Here is a 17,343-nt window from a genome sequence, read left to right on the forward strand (position 1 = left end):
CTGGCAGAGATGGGTTTTGACCAGGTGGCAGTGGTTGGCTCGCCTTGTGTGTCTCCTGCTGTGGTCGATAGCCAGAGCAGCACCGCCTCTCTGGTCTTGTCGCAGGGAGCGTGAGTCTGGACATGCAGGGTGAGGGCCATCCTGTGCCATGGCAGGGGCGTGGAAGTCCGGAAAACACTGAGAAACCATTCCAGGTCAACAGGACACCATGAGACATGACAACTTGTGTTCCTGGAGGGGGATCTTGGATCAGAAAGAAAAAAGAAATATTGTTTGGACAGTTTACCAGATTAGATTTGTGGTGTTGATTCCCTGATATGGAGAGTTAGGTGCTGATTACATGCAGGAGTGTCCTCGTTTTTGAAAATACGCATACTGGAATATTTAGGGTTGACAGGGCTTTATATCTTCAGCCTACTCTCAGAAAGGTCAGGAAAAAACTGATGGGTGTGGGTGGGTAGGTGTGTGTCGGGGGTGGATATATTATAGGTAATGAGCATGCGTCGTTACTAGAGCCAATGACACAAAACACGAGTCGGGGAATCTTACTGAAGGGAGTGTGTGAGCGTGGTACTGTTCTTGTACTTTTCTGTACACTTGAAATTATTTCCAAATTGTTTTTTAATATATTACTGAGATTTTGACTGGAACTCTTAGTTCTATGAACTAATCCGGAGACTTGATCTCTGTAAAATGGGTCTCTTTTTGTCTAAATACATTGTGTATTTTGGTTTGTCTATTTCATTGTGTTTCCAGCTCTCCTTATTTTGGGTCTTTCAGTAAAGTTTGTAATTTTCATCACCTAGCTTTTGCCCATTTCTCCTTTGGATTAGCCCACTGGTATCTTTTTAATTTTGTTGCTGTTATAAAATGAGACACTTTTGCCTCTGAGTAGCAACACTGATTGCTTTTTGTGTGACCCTCTTGTCCGGGAAGGTTTAGAAATTATGTACTCAAACAGTCTTTAAATGGGGGGAAAATTCAGTAACATCTTCAAAAGCGCTCAAGCTGGGCAGTTAGGAGGAATCCACCGGGAACCCCAGCTAGCCCCTCACCCTGCTCCTGTCCCCTTTCCAAGAACTCTTGGCCATCCTGGCCACAGATGTGATCATCGGAATTGATCTTGGGATGCCCCTGTGAAGATGACGGTAGTCATCAGGTGGGGATGAAACGCAGCCTCTCTTGGCCTCGCCAGGAGCAAATTGATGGCATTTCTGTACAGTTACAGAAGCGTACAGTTGGTAGGATGCTACAACCTCGTGGCTGTTTGAGATTGTGTCTAAAAATAGGCCTGCCCACTGTGGAGTGGAATTCAGCTGTTTTTAGGCCTGATTCTGAAAAATAGCTCCAAGCTGGTTATTTTTGCGTGCACACTTGCTTGGGCACCACAGCTCTGCGGTGCGCCCGCGATGTTGGTGCCAGGCTTCCTGGAGCAGAGATGCTGCCTGGCAGGTGCCTCTGCCTCCAACCTGCTCTGGACTTGTGGCTCTCCTGTGCCTTCCTTTCCTCCCCGTGGCCAGGGTAGGGCTTTGCTGTCAGTAGGAACAGATAGAACAAAGGTATTTTTGAAATAGGGTGAGGGGTAAATTTTTTAAATGAGGTTAATTAAATTTTAAAGTGATTATTTTCTACACAGACATTAATGTAAATAGAAATGGAAGGGAAGAAAATGCATACCACAGTTCTGCCACCCTGAATAGTCACAAGGTTTTAATTTTCATACTGTTCTCTTTGGCTGTGGACCAGACGAATGTCTGATTTCGAGAGCGCTGTGACCATAATACAGGTGCGCGCCTACAGGCATCCTTGTTTTACTGAGTCCCCTTTACTGCCCTCCGCAGATTCTCGGCAGATACCGTGGTGGTTTTGTTTTTTTGTTTTGTTTTTTTACAAATGGAAGGTTCGTGGCAACCCTGCACCAAGCCAGTTAATCAGTGCTATTTTTCCAACAGTGTTTGCTTTAGGATCTGTCTCTGTGTCACATTTTGGTAATTTCCTGCAATATTTTTTACATTTTCAGTATTATTATTATGTTTGTTATGGTGGCTGTGATCAAGATTATGACTTGCTGAAAGTTCAGAGGATGGTTAGCATTTTTTTTTAAAAGATTTTATTTATTTATTTGACAGAGAGATCACGTAGGCAGAGAGAGAGAGAGAGGAAGTAGGCTCCCTGCCAAGCAGAGCTCCCAACTCGGGACTTGATTCCAGGACCCTGAGATCGTGACCTGAACTGAAGGCAGAGGCCTAACCCACTGAGCCACCTAGTCACCCCTGGTTAGCATTTTGTAGGAGTATTTTTTATTAAGGTACATACATTATTTTATTTTTATTTTTTAAAGATTTATTTATTTGAGAGCGGGCAGGAGTCCTGGGGTAGGGGCAGAGGGAGAGGGAAAACAAGAGAAGCACACTCCACACTGAGCACAGATCCCGACACAGGGCTCGATCTCACAACCCCGAGATCATGACCTGAGCGGAAACCAAGAGTCGGACGCCTAACCGACTGCGCTGCCCAGGTGCCCCTAGACATTGTTTCTTCAGACACAGTGCTGTTGCGCACTTCAGACTACAGTAGAGTATGGCCATCACTTTCACCCGCGCTGGGTAAAACATTCACTGGACTTGCTTTATTGGAACCCAAACCGCAGCATCTCCGAGGTGTGCCTGTGCTCGCTGCTCTTCCGCCCTGGACTGGAGATGGTGCGCGCGTCCGCACTGTTGTTTCTAACCAGTGTGTGCTGTTCTGTTAAGTGGACTTACTGTACTTTAAAAAATTTTAAATTTAAATTCAAAAGAAATTTAAAAAATTTTTAAATTCATTTAAAAAAATAAAAGTCAGTAATTTTCAAATGATAAAGAATTTGGTTCTTGCCAGAATTTAGGTTGTCCAAAGGAGTGTGGCCCGCGGTGGGCCGTCTCAGCCGGCCTCTGTGGCTGCAGGGTCGGAGCCCTAAGAGCGGGGTTTTTCTCTTCACTCTCTCGCTGCCTCTTTTCTTTTTATAGAGATCACTGGAGTCAGTAGGTTGGTACTTCGGTTTTTGCTTGTTTGGTTTGAGATTTCCCTAGGATAAGAATCTAGTAAACAGAATTACTTGGGTCAAAAATACCAATATTTCTATTAACCAGATTGCTTTTTTAAAAAGTTGTCGTAACGTACACTGCTTTTGTGACTGTACCAGCTTCATCCTAATCTCACCAGATGGGGTATCATCTCTTAATTTTGGGGGGAAAATTGATAAATTTTTGCCTCTAGTTTTTGCTGGCATTAATTTGGTCACTGTCTAAGGTAAATATTTTTTATCTTACATCCTTATTATAATACAGGTTTGGACCCTCAGAGAGCAAACTTTTTTGATCTGTAGCACTCTGGTGGGTTTCCTTTCCTCTGCATAGCTGCCTTGCACATTCTGCCTGAGTCGGTTCCGTAAGCTGCTCTCTAGGCTTCTCAGCCATGGAGCCGGTCAGCAAGTACTGCTGGCGCCTCCTCTTATTCTGAAGGCCTGATTGTACTGAGATCTGTCAGCCACTGAGAAAAATCCAGACTCTGCAACTCTGCAAAAAGGATATAGAATTTGAAATATCAAGTCACCGGGCAAGTCTTTGTGCCGGATTGATCTCCTTAGGAAGATCCCACGTTTGCACCTAACCTAAAACAGCATGGATAGATCCAAACTGTGAACTCCGAGCAAATTTCAAGATTTCTTTTTTTAAAATGCTACCCAGTTTGTGAGCATCTTGCTGCTGGAACAAGGCAGGCGTCTGCCAGAATACAGACGGGGTTTTAGGGGTGAGCATTCCATATCTCACCTCTCCATTTATGATGAATGTGTCGCTTGTTCTCATCTCTGAGCCTCAGTTTACAGGAAGGACCAGTAATGCTTCTCAGCACATGGCGAGGGTGAACTGTATTAACGTGTGTGCAGGGGCGCCTGGGTGGCTCAGTGGGTTAAGTAAGCCTCTGCCTTCGGCTCAGGTCATGATCTCGGGGTCCTGGGATCAGGCCCCCGCATCAGGCTATCTGCTCAGCAGGGAGCCTGCGTCTCCTTCTCTCTCTGCCTACTCGTGATCTCAATCTCTGTCAAATAAATAAATAAAATTTTTTTTAAAAAGTAGATGAGAATCAGTTTTACTAAAAGCAAAACAAAACATGTGTGTGCAGGGCCTGACCCAGTACGGGGCCTGTGTCAGGTCTGCAGTGAACAGGACGGAGCTGTGCAGTGTAGTAAATCTGGCACAAGTGTTTGTCAGGTTTTTTAAAAACCCGATTTGGGTGCTCCTTGCTGGATTTGTGCTGCAGTGAAAGAAAGAACGTGGGCTTCAGAACTGAGTTGTAGCCTGTCCGTTCCAGTTTATTCCAGAAGAGTGACTTCCGGCAAATTCTGTCATTTATCTGTTTTTGTTTCCTCATCTGTGAGAAGTTGAAGTATACATAAAGCCACACAGCAGGTGACACGTAGGATCAATGGTAGCTGTTAACCACATTAGTAGCACGTACCTTAGGCCGTGATTAAAGGCAAATATACTTTACTATGTTTGTTATCACTGAGCAGAGAAAAGCCAGAGAATTCTGTTTTTAAGGGAGAGTTGTAGAGAAGATCACGTTTCCAGAGCTCTTAAGGTTCTGAGAGCCATGTGACTGACAAAGGGGGAAGGAATTTTTGGACCTGGGGATGCCTCAGAGAAGGCTTTGTGGTGAGAAAGGCAGGCGGCCTGGAGGGTACTGAGCAGTCGGAGAGGAGCAGAAGTTGGGTTGGGAAGATGCCAGAGCGCTTCAGGGCATGTGGGGAGGGGGACACTGTCAAGACTTGGGTGAAGAAAAGCCATCCCAGGTGACTGGTGCCGGGAAAGAGAACTTGGGGAGCTGTGACTCCCCAGAAAGATGAACGCTGTGGTGACAAGGGCCAGGGCGGTGAAGCGCCAATGCAGGATGTGGCGAAGCGGCAGGATTAGGTGACATCTTAAAGGGTCACAGGAGGAGATGAATTTGGGAGTATTCTAAAGCTTCTTGCTTGGGACAGCTGAGAGCTGATTGTGGTTTTCCTGGAGGATGGGAAGTTAGGTCAGTTGAGGAAAGAACATTTTTGTCACTGAAAATGAGTTGGTGACAGCCTAAGAATAAATACATTTTGTCATCTTTATAGAAATTATTCTAGCCACAAGTGACTGTTCTGTCCCCCCACTACTACCTAAGGAGGGCCGGAGGCCTTGTCTTCTGGCTCTGCACGGGCCCTAGAACCACAGCCACGTAGTTGGTAAGTGCTGTGGACCCCCCCCCCCACCTCCCACCCCATCCCTGGAGGCCAGAGCCCAGCACCTGCTTGCCTCTCTGTTTCTGGTATCCCATCCGGTTCTGAACCCTGGGCATTTCTTACTTGCAGCTTGGCTGTACGTTTTTTTCTGACATTTCTAGGTGTTTTGTTTTTTAGTTCCTCTGGTATGCCATATTGCATGAAGTAGAAGTCTCTCACTCTCCAAGTGATAATATCCTACTCTGAAATCCCAGTACTAAGAGAAGAACTATATTAGTCAGGGTCCTATAGGAAGCAGATGGCACACTCAAACAGGGTAATTTGAGGAGCATTTAATTGTATCATTGAGGAGAAAGGAGGCTTTCTGTTCCAGATATGAAGAGTTTTGATAGAGGAATTAAGGGTTTATCCCACTGTCAGAAGAACAGGGGGTTGAGAAGGTCAGGGAAGCTGTGCCCGACCAGCTCAGGCTTTGGGACCACAGTGAGTGGTTCTCAGGAGCTTGTGGAGAAGCCGCCAAGCATCTGCGTCTGCTGGTGCAGCTCCCTCTGGGGCTACCAGTCTCTCCTTTTTCTTCTGTTTTTCAAATCTCTCTTGTGCTCTCTGCATCTGTGCTGGAAAGAAGTTTATGGGAAGTAGCTCCCAGCTTCTGATATGCAGAGGAGGGCTTAGAAGGAGAGTCCTCACGGACCGCGTGGTTCAGAATTTCAGAATTGCCAGAATTGCGACTTTTCACAAAGGGGTGAGCAGGGGTGGGGGCCCCAGCGGGGAAGACAGGGCCTCCTGGGTCAGCGGCAGCAGTGTTACTACCTCCAGCCTGAAAGGCAAGAGGAGGAAGCAGTTCCTAGGAACTGGGAGAAATTCCTGGTGAAAGTGGCTGTTAGGTTTGCCCAAAGGGGACGTGGCCATTGGTGACCATCCAATGACCATCTGAGCCAGGCCAGCCACAGCACCTGCAGGGTTGGAGCTCAGAGAGCACAGACCGCCCCCCACCCCCAGCTCTCTTCCTGCCTTTTCCCCCGCTCTTCCCACCCAGGCTGCCAGAAGCCAGGGGTACCGGAGCCTCTTAGGGTCCTTACTGTGGCCCCTCCGGGAACATAGAGCAGGGCGGAGATGGGTGAGGAGGGAGGCTGGAGGACAACCAGCTACCGCAGCGGCCGGAACTAGAAGCACAGAGCGAGTTTTTATCTTGGGAGGCGAAGCATTTTTTCCAAGGAGGGGAAGGAGAAGCAGCAGAAAAACAGTGGTTAAGCCTGAACTGAAAGAGGAGACAGGTGCTTACAAAGACCGTGGAGGGGAACCTGCGTTGAGGACAGTTTGTAGGACTTGCGGAGAAGAGTGGACTGGGGGGTGGCGTGGCGCTGGGCAGGGGAAGGAGGGAGGACAGCGGGGGCCGCCCTTGTCTTCCCGAAGGTGGCGCGGCCGTGGGCCCCGGGCTGGGCTGGACAGCAGGCTCCCGGCAGGTGCTGTGGTTGCCGCGAGGTCGGTGTGCGGACCCAGGCTGTGAACATAAAGGCAGTAAGTTCGGGACCTTGCTAGTCAACTCCACAGCCCTCTGAAACCATTCGGAAAGCTAGGAAAACAGAAGAAAATCGAAAAAGGGGAAGTCAGGGAAAGGGAGAGTTGGGGAGGGAGGTGCACTGGGAAAGCTCCCTTCAGAGCGCTGCGCAAATTCCTCACCGGCCACTGACTTCCTTTGGAGCTTCCTTTGGAGCGTCAAACTTTCTTCAGCCACGTCTGTATTCTTTCAAACAAGGAAATTCAGGCGCTTGTCATTATTAATCACGATGCTTCAAAACTAACTATGTTTGCTTTTTTTAAAATGATAGGCTAGTATACTGGAATGATCTCTATTAGTAGCTTATTTTATAATGCTAATACTAAAATTACAGATACTCTGGGCTGACATTTTCCATTACTGGTATACTTGGTTTTCCTGATTGCTTTATGTGGAACTTCTCAAACAGATGAACTTGGTTCACTTTCTTGCGACCGGATCCTTCCTATATACTAAGAATATTTAGCGTGACCTGTACCTTGCAGGAGGTACTTGGCTGGGAATTTCTTCTTTTTCGTCGGGTCCATAAACCAGAACTATAAGAGGGAGAAGGGCATCCGGCAGGACAGGGAACCTCCAGAGAAGGGCTGAGCACAGGCTTCTGAGAAATAGTACCCAAATGTCTGACCCTGTGCCGCTCGGGTTTCCCAGGGACCACAGTAGGACTGGCTGAGGGAAACTGCTCTTCAGCTCTTAGAAGCTCCTGCTAAGGAAAAATTTGGAGCAAGTGACGTTGTTTATACACAGATTTTCAGTAGCCTGATTTTATTTACAGAAGGCTTTAATTAAACAACATGTAAAATATTTAGTTGTGGAGAGGTTATCTCTTGAGAAAGCTTTTAGTTTCACTAAAACTTCCAGATTTAGTCTTTTTGTCCACCATAACCCATCTGAACTGCTTTCCAACATGCAGAGGAGGCCACCGGCCTCGAGAGCCAGAATAGAGGCACACCACAAACACGGGACACACCTGTGCAGACACAGTGTTTCTGGCAGTGCTGGGAATAGTGGGGAAGGTCCTGGTGAAGGGAGAGCAGAGAAGGGACACGCGGGAAGCATTGTTGATGGCCGCCCATTTTCACGGCCAACCTCTGACGGGCCCGGTGGCCGCTGGTGCTGACCGCATCCCGGATCCTCCGGGTAGTGTAGCATTAGGAACAGGACCCGAGGGGCCTGCTGCTCAGCAGCCTGCTGAGCTCCGTGCTTTGGTCTCATCATCTGTAAAGCGAGGACATCCACGCTGTGAGGGCCAGTGTCGGTGCGTGTGAAGGGCGGCTGCCGTACCAGGCGGGCTCTCCGTGAGCCGCCGTCTTTGCCCAGCAGAGTCACTGGAGCACGGAGAGCAATCAGGTCTGTCGCAGAGCCATTCTGAGGACATGAGAAGCGGTTTCCTTTAGCTCCTGAGATTATTTGTACTGGAATGTTGAAAGATGATTTGGGGTCATGCGATTATGTAATCAAACTTAATATCAAAGTAGTAGACTCTGGTCTAGCTATTTTAGACTGAAGGTATTTCAGGACGAAGTGGGGCAGCGCTCTGAGTTTGGAGTTAACGGACCGTCTTCGGCCATGACCCACGTTTACTCTCTAAAGCCTCTTTAGGTCTCTCCTGTAGATTCAAGTTGGGCTTTTTCCCTTGGAACTGGGCCTGGAGGATTTTTCAGGCAGGGTGTTAGCATCCTCCAGCTCTGCTTTTAGATCGATCATGTTCTATTTTCTCTTGCGCAGCTCTCATCTCCCCACCCCACCACCACCTCTGAGTAGGTACGTTCTAGCCTAGTTCTCGCAAACCCAGTTCTTATGCCGTTTGCGGGTTCCCCGAATGCCTGCTGCGCGCTCTTCGCCATTCTGGTGACATGAGGGTTACAGCAAGGCATGAAGTCTCCGGCCTTCAGGAAGCTGACATTCTAGTGGGGGTGGGGAGACGGATAGTACGCAAGTAGCCCATCTGTGTCTGTCTGTGTCTGTGGGGCCAAGTGCTGGGGAGGGAGATGGGGAGAGCCGTGTGGAGGGAGCTGTTGTGGATAGGATGGCCAAGGGAGGCCTTCCCAGTCCGTTGACATTTGCCCAGAGACCAGAGAAGGAAGGGGGCAAGCTGTGCTGCTGCTGGGAAGCACATCGCGGGCTAGAGCAGGAGTCCTCTAGAAACGTCTCTGGTGCTCCCGGGAGCAGGACGCGCAGCAGGACTACAGCAGAGCGTGGTAGGGCAGGAGGTTAGAGAGGTAATGGGCTGGAGACAGGGCTCCCGAAAGCAGCTTCACTTGAATGAGAGGGGGAGCCCCCAGTGGGGTTGGAGATAAGGGTCACTGACTTTCCTGCCAGCAAGTTTATGCTAGCTTAGTAAGTCATTGTAGTAAAACTCTGTCCTAACTCACCCTAACCCATAGGTATTTCACAGCTTTTTTTTTTTTTTGGTGGGGGTGGGGGAGGTAGAGGGAGAGGGGGAGAGAGACTCTTAAGCAGGCTCCGTACCCATCCTGGGGCCTGACATGGGTCTCGACCTCACAGCCCTGAGATGATGACCTGAGCCGAAGCTTAAGAGTCGAGCGCTTAACTGACTGAACCACAGAGGCACTTCTCGCCACTTCTTTTTAAAATAATTGATTTAAAGACTTTTATAGTAGTTTGGCCATGTTCTACTCAGCTGACTCTGAGAAGGAGATAGGCCCAGGCAAAAGGCAAAATAAATAAAATTATCTCTTGATTAGTTTTCTAAGAGGAGTGGTAATGCAAAGTGTCGACCCAATCAGATGCCTTTGGGAAGCGTCTAGGTCCTAGCTTGATGAATTTTTCCTTTCCTCCGTGTCTCATGCTATCCTCCAAAGCGACCGTTACAATTCCATCTTTCACAGTAGTAATAATAATAATAATAATAATAACTCTGCAAATACTAGATTGGCAGATAAAGGGCGTTAGAGGTGCCGGAACTTCTTGCACCCTCCAGAAAAATCTGGAAGAATGGTCACTGCTGCGTTAGCTTATGCTGCTTAGTCCTTTGTCCCTGGGAGTTAAGGATAGATAGTTGAAGGGAGGACTGCCTTGCGCACAGTTACGGGTCAGGAAAAAGAGATGAAGCCCTAGGTGTGTGCTGCAGCCGTGAGCAATCCAGGTGGTGAGAAGACTTGAGTGTCCTGGGGTCGCCGGTCCTCACGGGTAGTAGGTAATCACAGGAAATCTGCACTAACGTGCATTTGAACATGAGAGACTGATTTCTGTTCCCCGGGCGAGTTCTGTTTCTCAAAGTCAGGGAGGGCGGGGACAGCCAGTGGAGGCATTGCCTCGTCATTATTTGAGACCTTAGTCCCGCGATCAGGCTAATACAGGAAAGCCAATAGATGAAATGTTTTTTTTCAACCTCCCCAACATAATTAGAAGATTGACTTAAAAATTGTTGGGTTTTTTTAATTAACAGTAATAGCACAGCCCCATATTTTAGCCCAGTTGGATGTTGGGGGCTCATTTATTTAATAATGAGGTCTGGTGTTTTGTTTTTTTTCTGTACCAAATTTGCATTTACTCAGAATGTTTCTTTTCATCCTCCCATAGACGTCTGCCTCACCATTGAGGCCATTTCTCTGCTTATTGGCACTTTCAGAAATGGACAGGACAAGAAATGAAAGGAAGTTCAAACCGGTCCCCTTCATCTGGGCATCTGAATTATTGTACCCCCTCCATCACCCAGACTTGATTTCCTTTGTGCAGAGGAGATGCGTGTCTGATATTTCTCTCTCTCCTCTTCCATTTCCAGGAGGGCTGTTGGCCTGCTGCCGTGCTGCTGAACAGTATGCAGTCCTTCCGGGAGCAAAGCAGTTACCACGGAGACCAGCAGAGCTACCCGCAGGAGGTACACAGCTCATCCCGGATAGAAGAGTTCAGCCCGCGTCAGGCCCAGATGTTCCAGAATTTTGGGGGTGCAGGCGGCGGTGGCGGCGGCAGCAGCAGCAGCAGCGGTGGTGGGCGACGAGGATCGGCGGCTGCGGCAGCGATGGCTAGCGAAACCTCTGGCCACCAGGGCTACCAGGGCTTCAGGAAAGAGGCTGGAGACTTCTACTACATGGCAGGCAGCAAAGACCCTGTGACAACAGGAACCCCGCAGCCGCCTCAGCGAAGGCCTTCGGGGCCGGTGCAGAGCTATGGACCGCCCCAGGGGAGCAGCTTTGGCAATCAGTATGGGAGCGAGGGGCACGTGGGCCAGTTTCAAGCCCAGCACTCGGCCCTCGGTGGGGTGTCTCACTATCAGCAGGATTACACGGGGCCTTTCTCTCCAGGGAGTGCTCAGTACCAGCAGCAGGCCTCCAGCCAGCAGCAGCAGCAGCAGCAGGTGCAGCAGCTGAGACAGCAGCTCTACCAGTCCCACCAGCCTCTGCCACAGGCCACCGGCCAGCCGGCATCCGCAGCGTCCCATCTGCAGCCGATGCAGCGGCCCTCCGCGCTGCCGTCGTCCGCGTCCGGGTACCAGCTGCGGGTCGGTCAGTTCGGCCAGCACTACCAGTCCTCCGCCGCCTCCTCGTCCTCCTCCTTCCCTTCGCCGCAGCGTTTCAGCCAGTCCGGCCAGAGCTACGACGGCAGTTACAGCGTGAATGCGGGGTCCCAGTACGAGGGACACGGCGTGGGTTCTAACGCGCAGGCGTACGGCACGCAGTCCAACTACAGCTACCAGCCTCAGTCTGTGAAGGGCTTTGAGCCGGCCAAGATTCCCCAGGGGACACAGCAGGGGCAGGCGCCCGCGCAGCCCCCGCAGCCCCCGCCGCAGCATGTGATGCAGTACACGAACACTGCCACCAAGCTGCCCCTGCAGGCCCAGGTGGGGCAGTACAGCCAGCCCGAGGTTCCGGTGCGGTCGCCCATGCAGTTCCACCAGAACTTCAGCCCCATCTCCAACCCTTCCCCCGCGGCCTCTGTGGTGCAGTCTCCAAGCTGCAGCTCCACCCCGTCCCCCCTGATGCAGAGCGGGGAGAACCTCCAGTGTGGGCAAGGCAGTGTGCCCATGGGTTCCAGAAACCGAATTTTACAGCTAATGCCCCAGCTGAGCCCAACGCCCTCCATGATGCCCAGTCCTAATTCGCACGCCGCAGGCTTCAAAGGGTTTGGCCTAGAAGGAGTGCCGGAAAAGCGACTGACAGACCCCGGGCTGAGTAGTTTGAGCGCCCTGAGTACGCAGGTGGCCAATCTTCCTAATACCGTTCAGCACATGCTTCTTTCCGACGCCCTGACACCTCAGAAGAAGACCTCCAAGAGGCCCTCCTCCTCTTCGAAGAAAGCGGACAGCTGCACAAACTCCGAAGGCTCCTCCCAGCCTGAGGAACAGCTCAAGTCCCCCATGGCCGAGTCGCTGGACGGAGGCTGCTCGAGCAGCTCCGAGGACCAAGGCGAGCGGGTGAGGCAGCTCAGTGGCCAGAGCACCAGCTCCGACACCACCTACAAGGGCGGGACCTCCGAGAAAGCGGGCTCCTCCCCAGCCCAGGGCGCTCAGAGCGAGGCCCCCAGACTCAGTGCCAGTCCCGTGGCCAGAGAAGAGGCTGCCTCGCCTGGTGCTAAGGACACACCACTGTCGTCCGAGGGCAACCCCAAAGTCAACGAGAAGACCGTTGGCGTGATTGTCTCCCGGGAAGCCATGACAGGTCGGGTCGAAAAGCCTGGTGCACAAGATAAAGGCTCCCAGGAGGAGGATCCCACAGCCACGCAGAGGCCACCCAGCGCTGGAGGGCCAAAGGAGACCAGTCACCCGTCGGTCCCACAGCCAGAGCCCCCGGGGGGAGGGAGCAAAGGAAACAAGCATGTAGATAATAACTCCAACCACAATGGAGAGGGAAATGGCCAGGGCGGGCACTCGGCGGTGGGCCCCGGTTTTATAGGCAGGAGTGAGCCCAGCAAATCTCCTGGCAGCCTGCGCTATAGTTACAAAGACAGTTTCGGGTCAGCCGTGCCGAGAAACGTCAGTAGCTTTCCTCAGTACCCTACAGGACAAGATAAGGGGGACTTCTCTGGCCACGGGGAGCGCAAGGGGAGGAACGAGAAGTTCCCCAGCCTGCTGCAGGAAGTGCTTCAGGGCTACCATCACCACCCGGACAGGAGGTACTCCAGGAGTGCGCAAGAGCATCAGGGCATGGCGGGGGGCCTGGAAGCAGCCACGAGGCCTAATGTCTTAGTCAGTCAAACCAATGAGTTAGCTAGCAGGGGTCTCTTGAACAAGAGCATCGGGTCCCTATTAGAAAACCCGCACTGGGGCCCTTGGGAAAGGAAGTCAAGCGGCACGGCTCCCGAAATGAAACAGATCAATTTGGCTGACTATCCGATTCCCAGAAAGTTTGAAATAGAGCCGCAGTCATCGGCCCATGAGCCCGGGGGTTCCCTCTCTGAAAGAAGATCCGTGATCTGTGACATTTCTCCACTAAGACAGATTGTCAGGGACCCGGGGGCTCACTCACTGGGACACATGGGTACCGACGCCAGACTTGGGAGGAGTGATCGGCTCAATCCAAGTTTAAGTCAGTCGGTCATTCTTCCCGGTGGGTTGGTATCCATGGAAGCGAAGCTGAAATCCCAGAGCGGGCAGATAAAAGAGGAAGATTTTGAACAGTCCAAATCTCAAGCTAGCTTCAACAACAAGAAATCCGGAGACCACTGCCATCCTGCCAGCATCAAGCACGAGTCTTACCGAGGCAATGCCAGTCCTGGAGCAGCTCACGATTCCATCGCAGACTACGGCCCCCAAGACAGCAGACCCACGCCAATGCGGCGGGTTCCTGGCAGAGTCGGTGGCCGGGAGGGCATGAGGGGTCGGTCCCCTTCGCAGTATCATGATTTCTCAGAAAAACTGAAGATGTCTCCTGGGAGGAGCAGAGGCCCAGGGGGAGACCCGCATCACATGAACCCACACATGACCTTTTCGGAGCGGGCCAACCGCACTTCTTTACACGCGCCATTCTCTCCCAACTCAGAAAGCCTGGCCTCTGCTTACCACGCCAACACTCGGGCTCATGCTTACGGGGACCCCAGCGCAGGTTTGAATTCTCAGCTCCATTATAAGAGACAGATGTACCAACAGCAGCAAGACGAGTACAAAGACTGGAGCAGCAGCTCTGCTCAGGGAGTGATCGCCGCCGCGCAGCACAGGCAGGAGGGACCACGGAAGAGCCCGAGGCAGCAGCAGTTTCTCGACAGAGTGCGGAGCCCTCTGAAAAACGACAAAGATGGTATGATGTATGGCCCACCAATGGGGACTTACCATGACCCCAGCGGTCAGGAAGGGGGGCGCTGCCTCATGTCTGCCGATGGTCTGTCTAACAAAGGCATCGAGTTGAAGCATGGCTCCCAGAAGTTACAACAAGAATCTTGTTGGGATCTTTCCCGGCAGACTTCTCCAGCCAAAAGCAGCGGTCCTCCGGGGATGTCCAATCAGAAGAGGTACGGGCCACCCCACGAGGCCGACGGACACGGGCTGACCGACACGCCGCAGTCATCCAAACCCAGTAATGTTATGCTCAGGCTCCCGGGCCAAGAGGATCATTCTTCTCAAAACCCCTTAATCATGCGGAGGCGGGTGCGTTCCTTTATCTCTCCCATTCCCAGCAAGAGGCAGTCACAGGATGTGAAAAACAGTAACATGGAAGATAAAGGGCGTCTCCTTCACCCACCGAAAGAAGGCGCCGACCGAGCGTTCAATTCCTATGCGCATCTCTCTCACAGCCAGGATGTCAAATCCATCCCGAAGAGAGAATCCTCCAAGGATCTTCCAAGTCCAGATAGCAGAAACTGCCCTGCGGTTACCCTCACAAGTCCTGCTAAGACCAAAATTCTGCCCCCTCGGAAAGGCCGGGGCTTGAAATTGGAAGCTATAGTTCAGAAGATCACGTCCCCAAACATCAGGAGGAGTGCGTCCTCAAACAGCGCGGAGGCCGGGGGAGACACGGTCACTCTCGATGACATTCTGTCATTGAAGAGTGGCCCTCCCGAAGGTGGCAGTGTTGCTGGTCAGGATGCCGAGATGGAGAAGAGAAAAGGTGAGCTGGTGCCTGACCTGGTCTGTCCAACAAGCCAGGACCTGAACATCGAAAAGCCCCTGCCAAGGGCTTCAGAGGAGTGGCGTGGCGGTGGGGACGACAAAGTGAAGACCGAGACGCACCCGGAGACGGTCACTGCTGGAAAGGACCCCCCTGGCACCATGACATCTGTGACCTCACAGAAGCCTGGGGGTAACCAGGGGAGACCAGATGGTTCCCTTGGTGGGACTGCACCCTTAATCTTCTCGGACTCAAAGAATGTACCTCCAGCGGGCGTGTCGGCCCCTGAGGCAAACCCCAAGGCTGAGGAGAAAGAGAACGATACAGTGACGATTTCCCCCAAACAAGAGGGTTTCCCCCCGAAGGGGTACTTCCCATCGGGAAAGAAGAAGGGGAGACCCATCGGTAGTGTGAACAAGCAAAAGAAACAGCAGCCACCACCTCCGCCCCCTCAGCCCCCTCAGATACCAGAAGCTTCTGCGGATGGAGAGCCAAAGCCAAAAAAGCAGAGGCAAAGGCGGGAGAGGAGGAAGCCTGGGGCACAGCCAAGGAAGCGGAAAACCAAACAAGCAGTTCCCATCGTGGAACCCCAAGAACCTGAGATCAAACTAAAGTATGCCACCCAGCCACTGGATAAAACCGATGCCAAGAACAAGTCTTTTTTCCCTTACATCCATGTAGTAAATAAGTGTGAACTTGGAGCCGTGTGTACAATCATCAATGCCGAGGAGGAGGAGCAGACCAAATTGGTGAGGGGTCGGAAGGGGCAGAGGTCGCTGACACCGCCCCCCAGCAGCACAGAAAGCAAGGCGCTGCCAGCCTCGTCCTTCATGCTGCAGGGCCCCGTGGTGACCGAGTCTTCTGTCATGGGGCACCTGGTGTGCTGTCTGTGTGGCAAGTGGGCCAGTTACCGCAACATGGGCGACCTCTTTGGACCCTTTTACCCGCAAGATTATGCAGCCACTCTCCCGAAGAACCCGCCCCCGAAGCGGGCCGCGGAGATGCAGAGCAGAGTGAAAGTGCGGCACAAAAGCGCTTCGAATGGCTCCAAGACGGACACTGAGGAGGAGGAGGAGCAGCAGCAGAAGGAGCAGAGGAGCCTGGCCGCGCACCCCAGGTTCAAGCGGCGACACCGCTCGGAAGACTGCGGCGGCGGCGGCCCTCGCTCCCTGGCCCGGGGCCTCCCCTGTAAGAAGGCCACCGCCGAGGGCAGCAGCGACAAGACTGCTTTGGACTCAAAGCCCTCCGTGCCCACCACTTCGGAAGGGGGCCCCGAGCTGGAGTTACAAATTCCTGAACTACCTCTTGACAGCAATGAATTTTGGGTCCACGAGGGTTGTATTCTCTGGGCCAATGGAATCTACCTGGTCTGCGGCCGGCTCTACGGCCTGCAGGAGGCGCTGGAAATAGCCAGAGAGATGGTGAGTGTGCCCTCCCCCCCACCCCCAAATCCGGGGGGCGGGGGGCTCGCCCTGCCTCTTCCCGCCTTCTGCTCCCCTCTTTCCCTCTTGCACTCGCCCCAGCCCCGCCAGTCGGACTGATCGTTCCCCCAGGTTGGAGCCCCTAAGCCCACAGGAGGGGTGGAAAATGAAGTGATTTGGAAGATTTAACTTTCATTTTTATGGGTAGTGCTGACCCTAGGTGGCAGAGTCCTGCTGGGGCAGCCCTGAGAGGCAGAGCAAGCTAGCGTGTGTCGTGTCGTGTCCCCCCCCCCCCCTGCCCCCCAGCCCGCCCAGTACTCTGCCACCTTCCTCTTTCTGCACCATAAGCTTTTGCTGCTAGTTGTTTTATTTATTGGTCCTTTTCTCCCATTTTTCAACATCTGCCTCTGTAATACTTACAGAGTACCCTGTGATTCTGTTTCCTTTCCTCTCAAACTCTTCCCTTCTCTGGAATTACTCATTCACGTTAGGCTTCTCTTGGACCACATCGCTCTAATCCAAGCTTGACAACAGGATGTTCATTCTTTAGGTCGGTTTCGTAACTGTTATCCTGGGGTGTTCCTAGTCATTGTCACTCCCTTCTTCCAGCGAATGCCTTTCTTAGTCTTTGCCTGTCTTTGCCTTTCTTAGTCTGCGCCCTCATTTAACGCTGCGCATTGTCCCTCGGGAGTTTCCCGAGATGGGTGTGTGGGAGGAAAAATACTTGGGAGACTTGTCTTGGGTGAGAATATGTCTCTGTCCCATCCTCATGTTTGCTTGAGGGTTGGGTATGGAATTCTAGATTTGAAATCATTTTCTCTCACTGTCTTAGAGTCCTGGCTCCCGACTTGGCCTTGAGCTTCTGGTGCTGCAGTCGAGGAGACGGGGCCGTTGGTGGTTTTCAGTCCTTGGTATGAGTGTGTGGACTGCCTTTCTCCTCTGAAGCGTTTGAGGATCTTCTCGGTATCCCTTGGGGTGGGTCTTTTCATTCTCCACTGGGAGATCTTGCCATCTGTAAACTCCTGTGTCCCACTTGGGGAAGTTTGTCCTCTGTTGTTTCTTGGATAATTTCCTTCCGTCTGTTTTCTTGGTTCTTTCTGGAATCCTCTG

General features: G+C 51.9%; 1 protein-coding gene across 4 annotated transcripts in view; it reads left to right on the forward strand.

Moving 5' to 3' along the window:
* The window catches only part of TCF20 (transcription factor 20), a 171,193-nt gene that overhangs the window by 103,517 nt on the left and 50,333 nt on the right, over nt 1-17,343 (forward strand). For all 4 annotated transcript variants that reach the window (XM_045083767.1, XM_045083766.1, XM_045083768.1 and 1 more), the window contains exon 2: nt 10,558-16,233. In XM_045083767.1, the coding sequence (XP_044939702.1) occupies nt 10,594-16,233 (5,640 nt within the window). In that variant the 5' untranslated portion in view covers nt 10,558-10,593. The remainder of the gene's footprint in view (nt 1-10,557; nt 16,234-17,343) is intronic.

The sequence above is a fragment of the Mustela putorius genome, unplaced genomic scaffold (assembly GCF_011764305.1).
Source record: "Mustela putorius furo isolate JIRA1106 unplaced genomic scaffold, ASM1176430v1.1 tig00000738_pilon_pilon_pilon, whole genome shotgun sequence".
Taxonomy (NCBI): domain Eukaryota; kingdom Metazoa; phylum Chordata; class Mammalia; order Carnivora; family Mustelidae; genus Mustela; species Mustela putorius.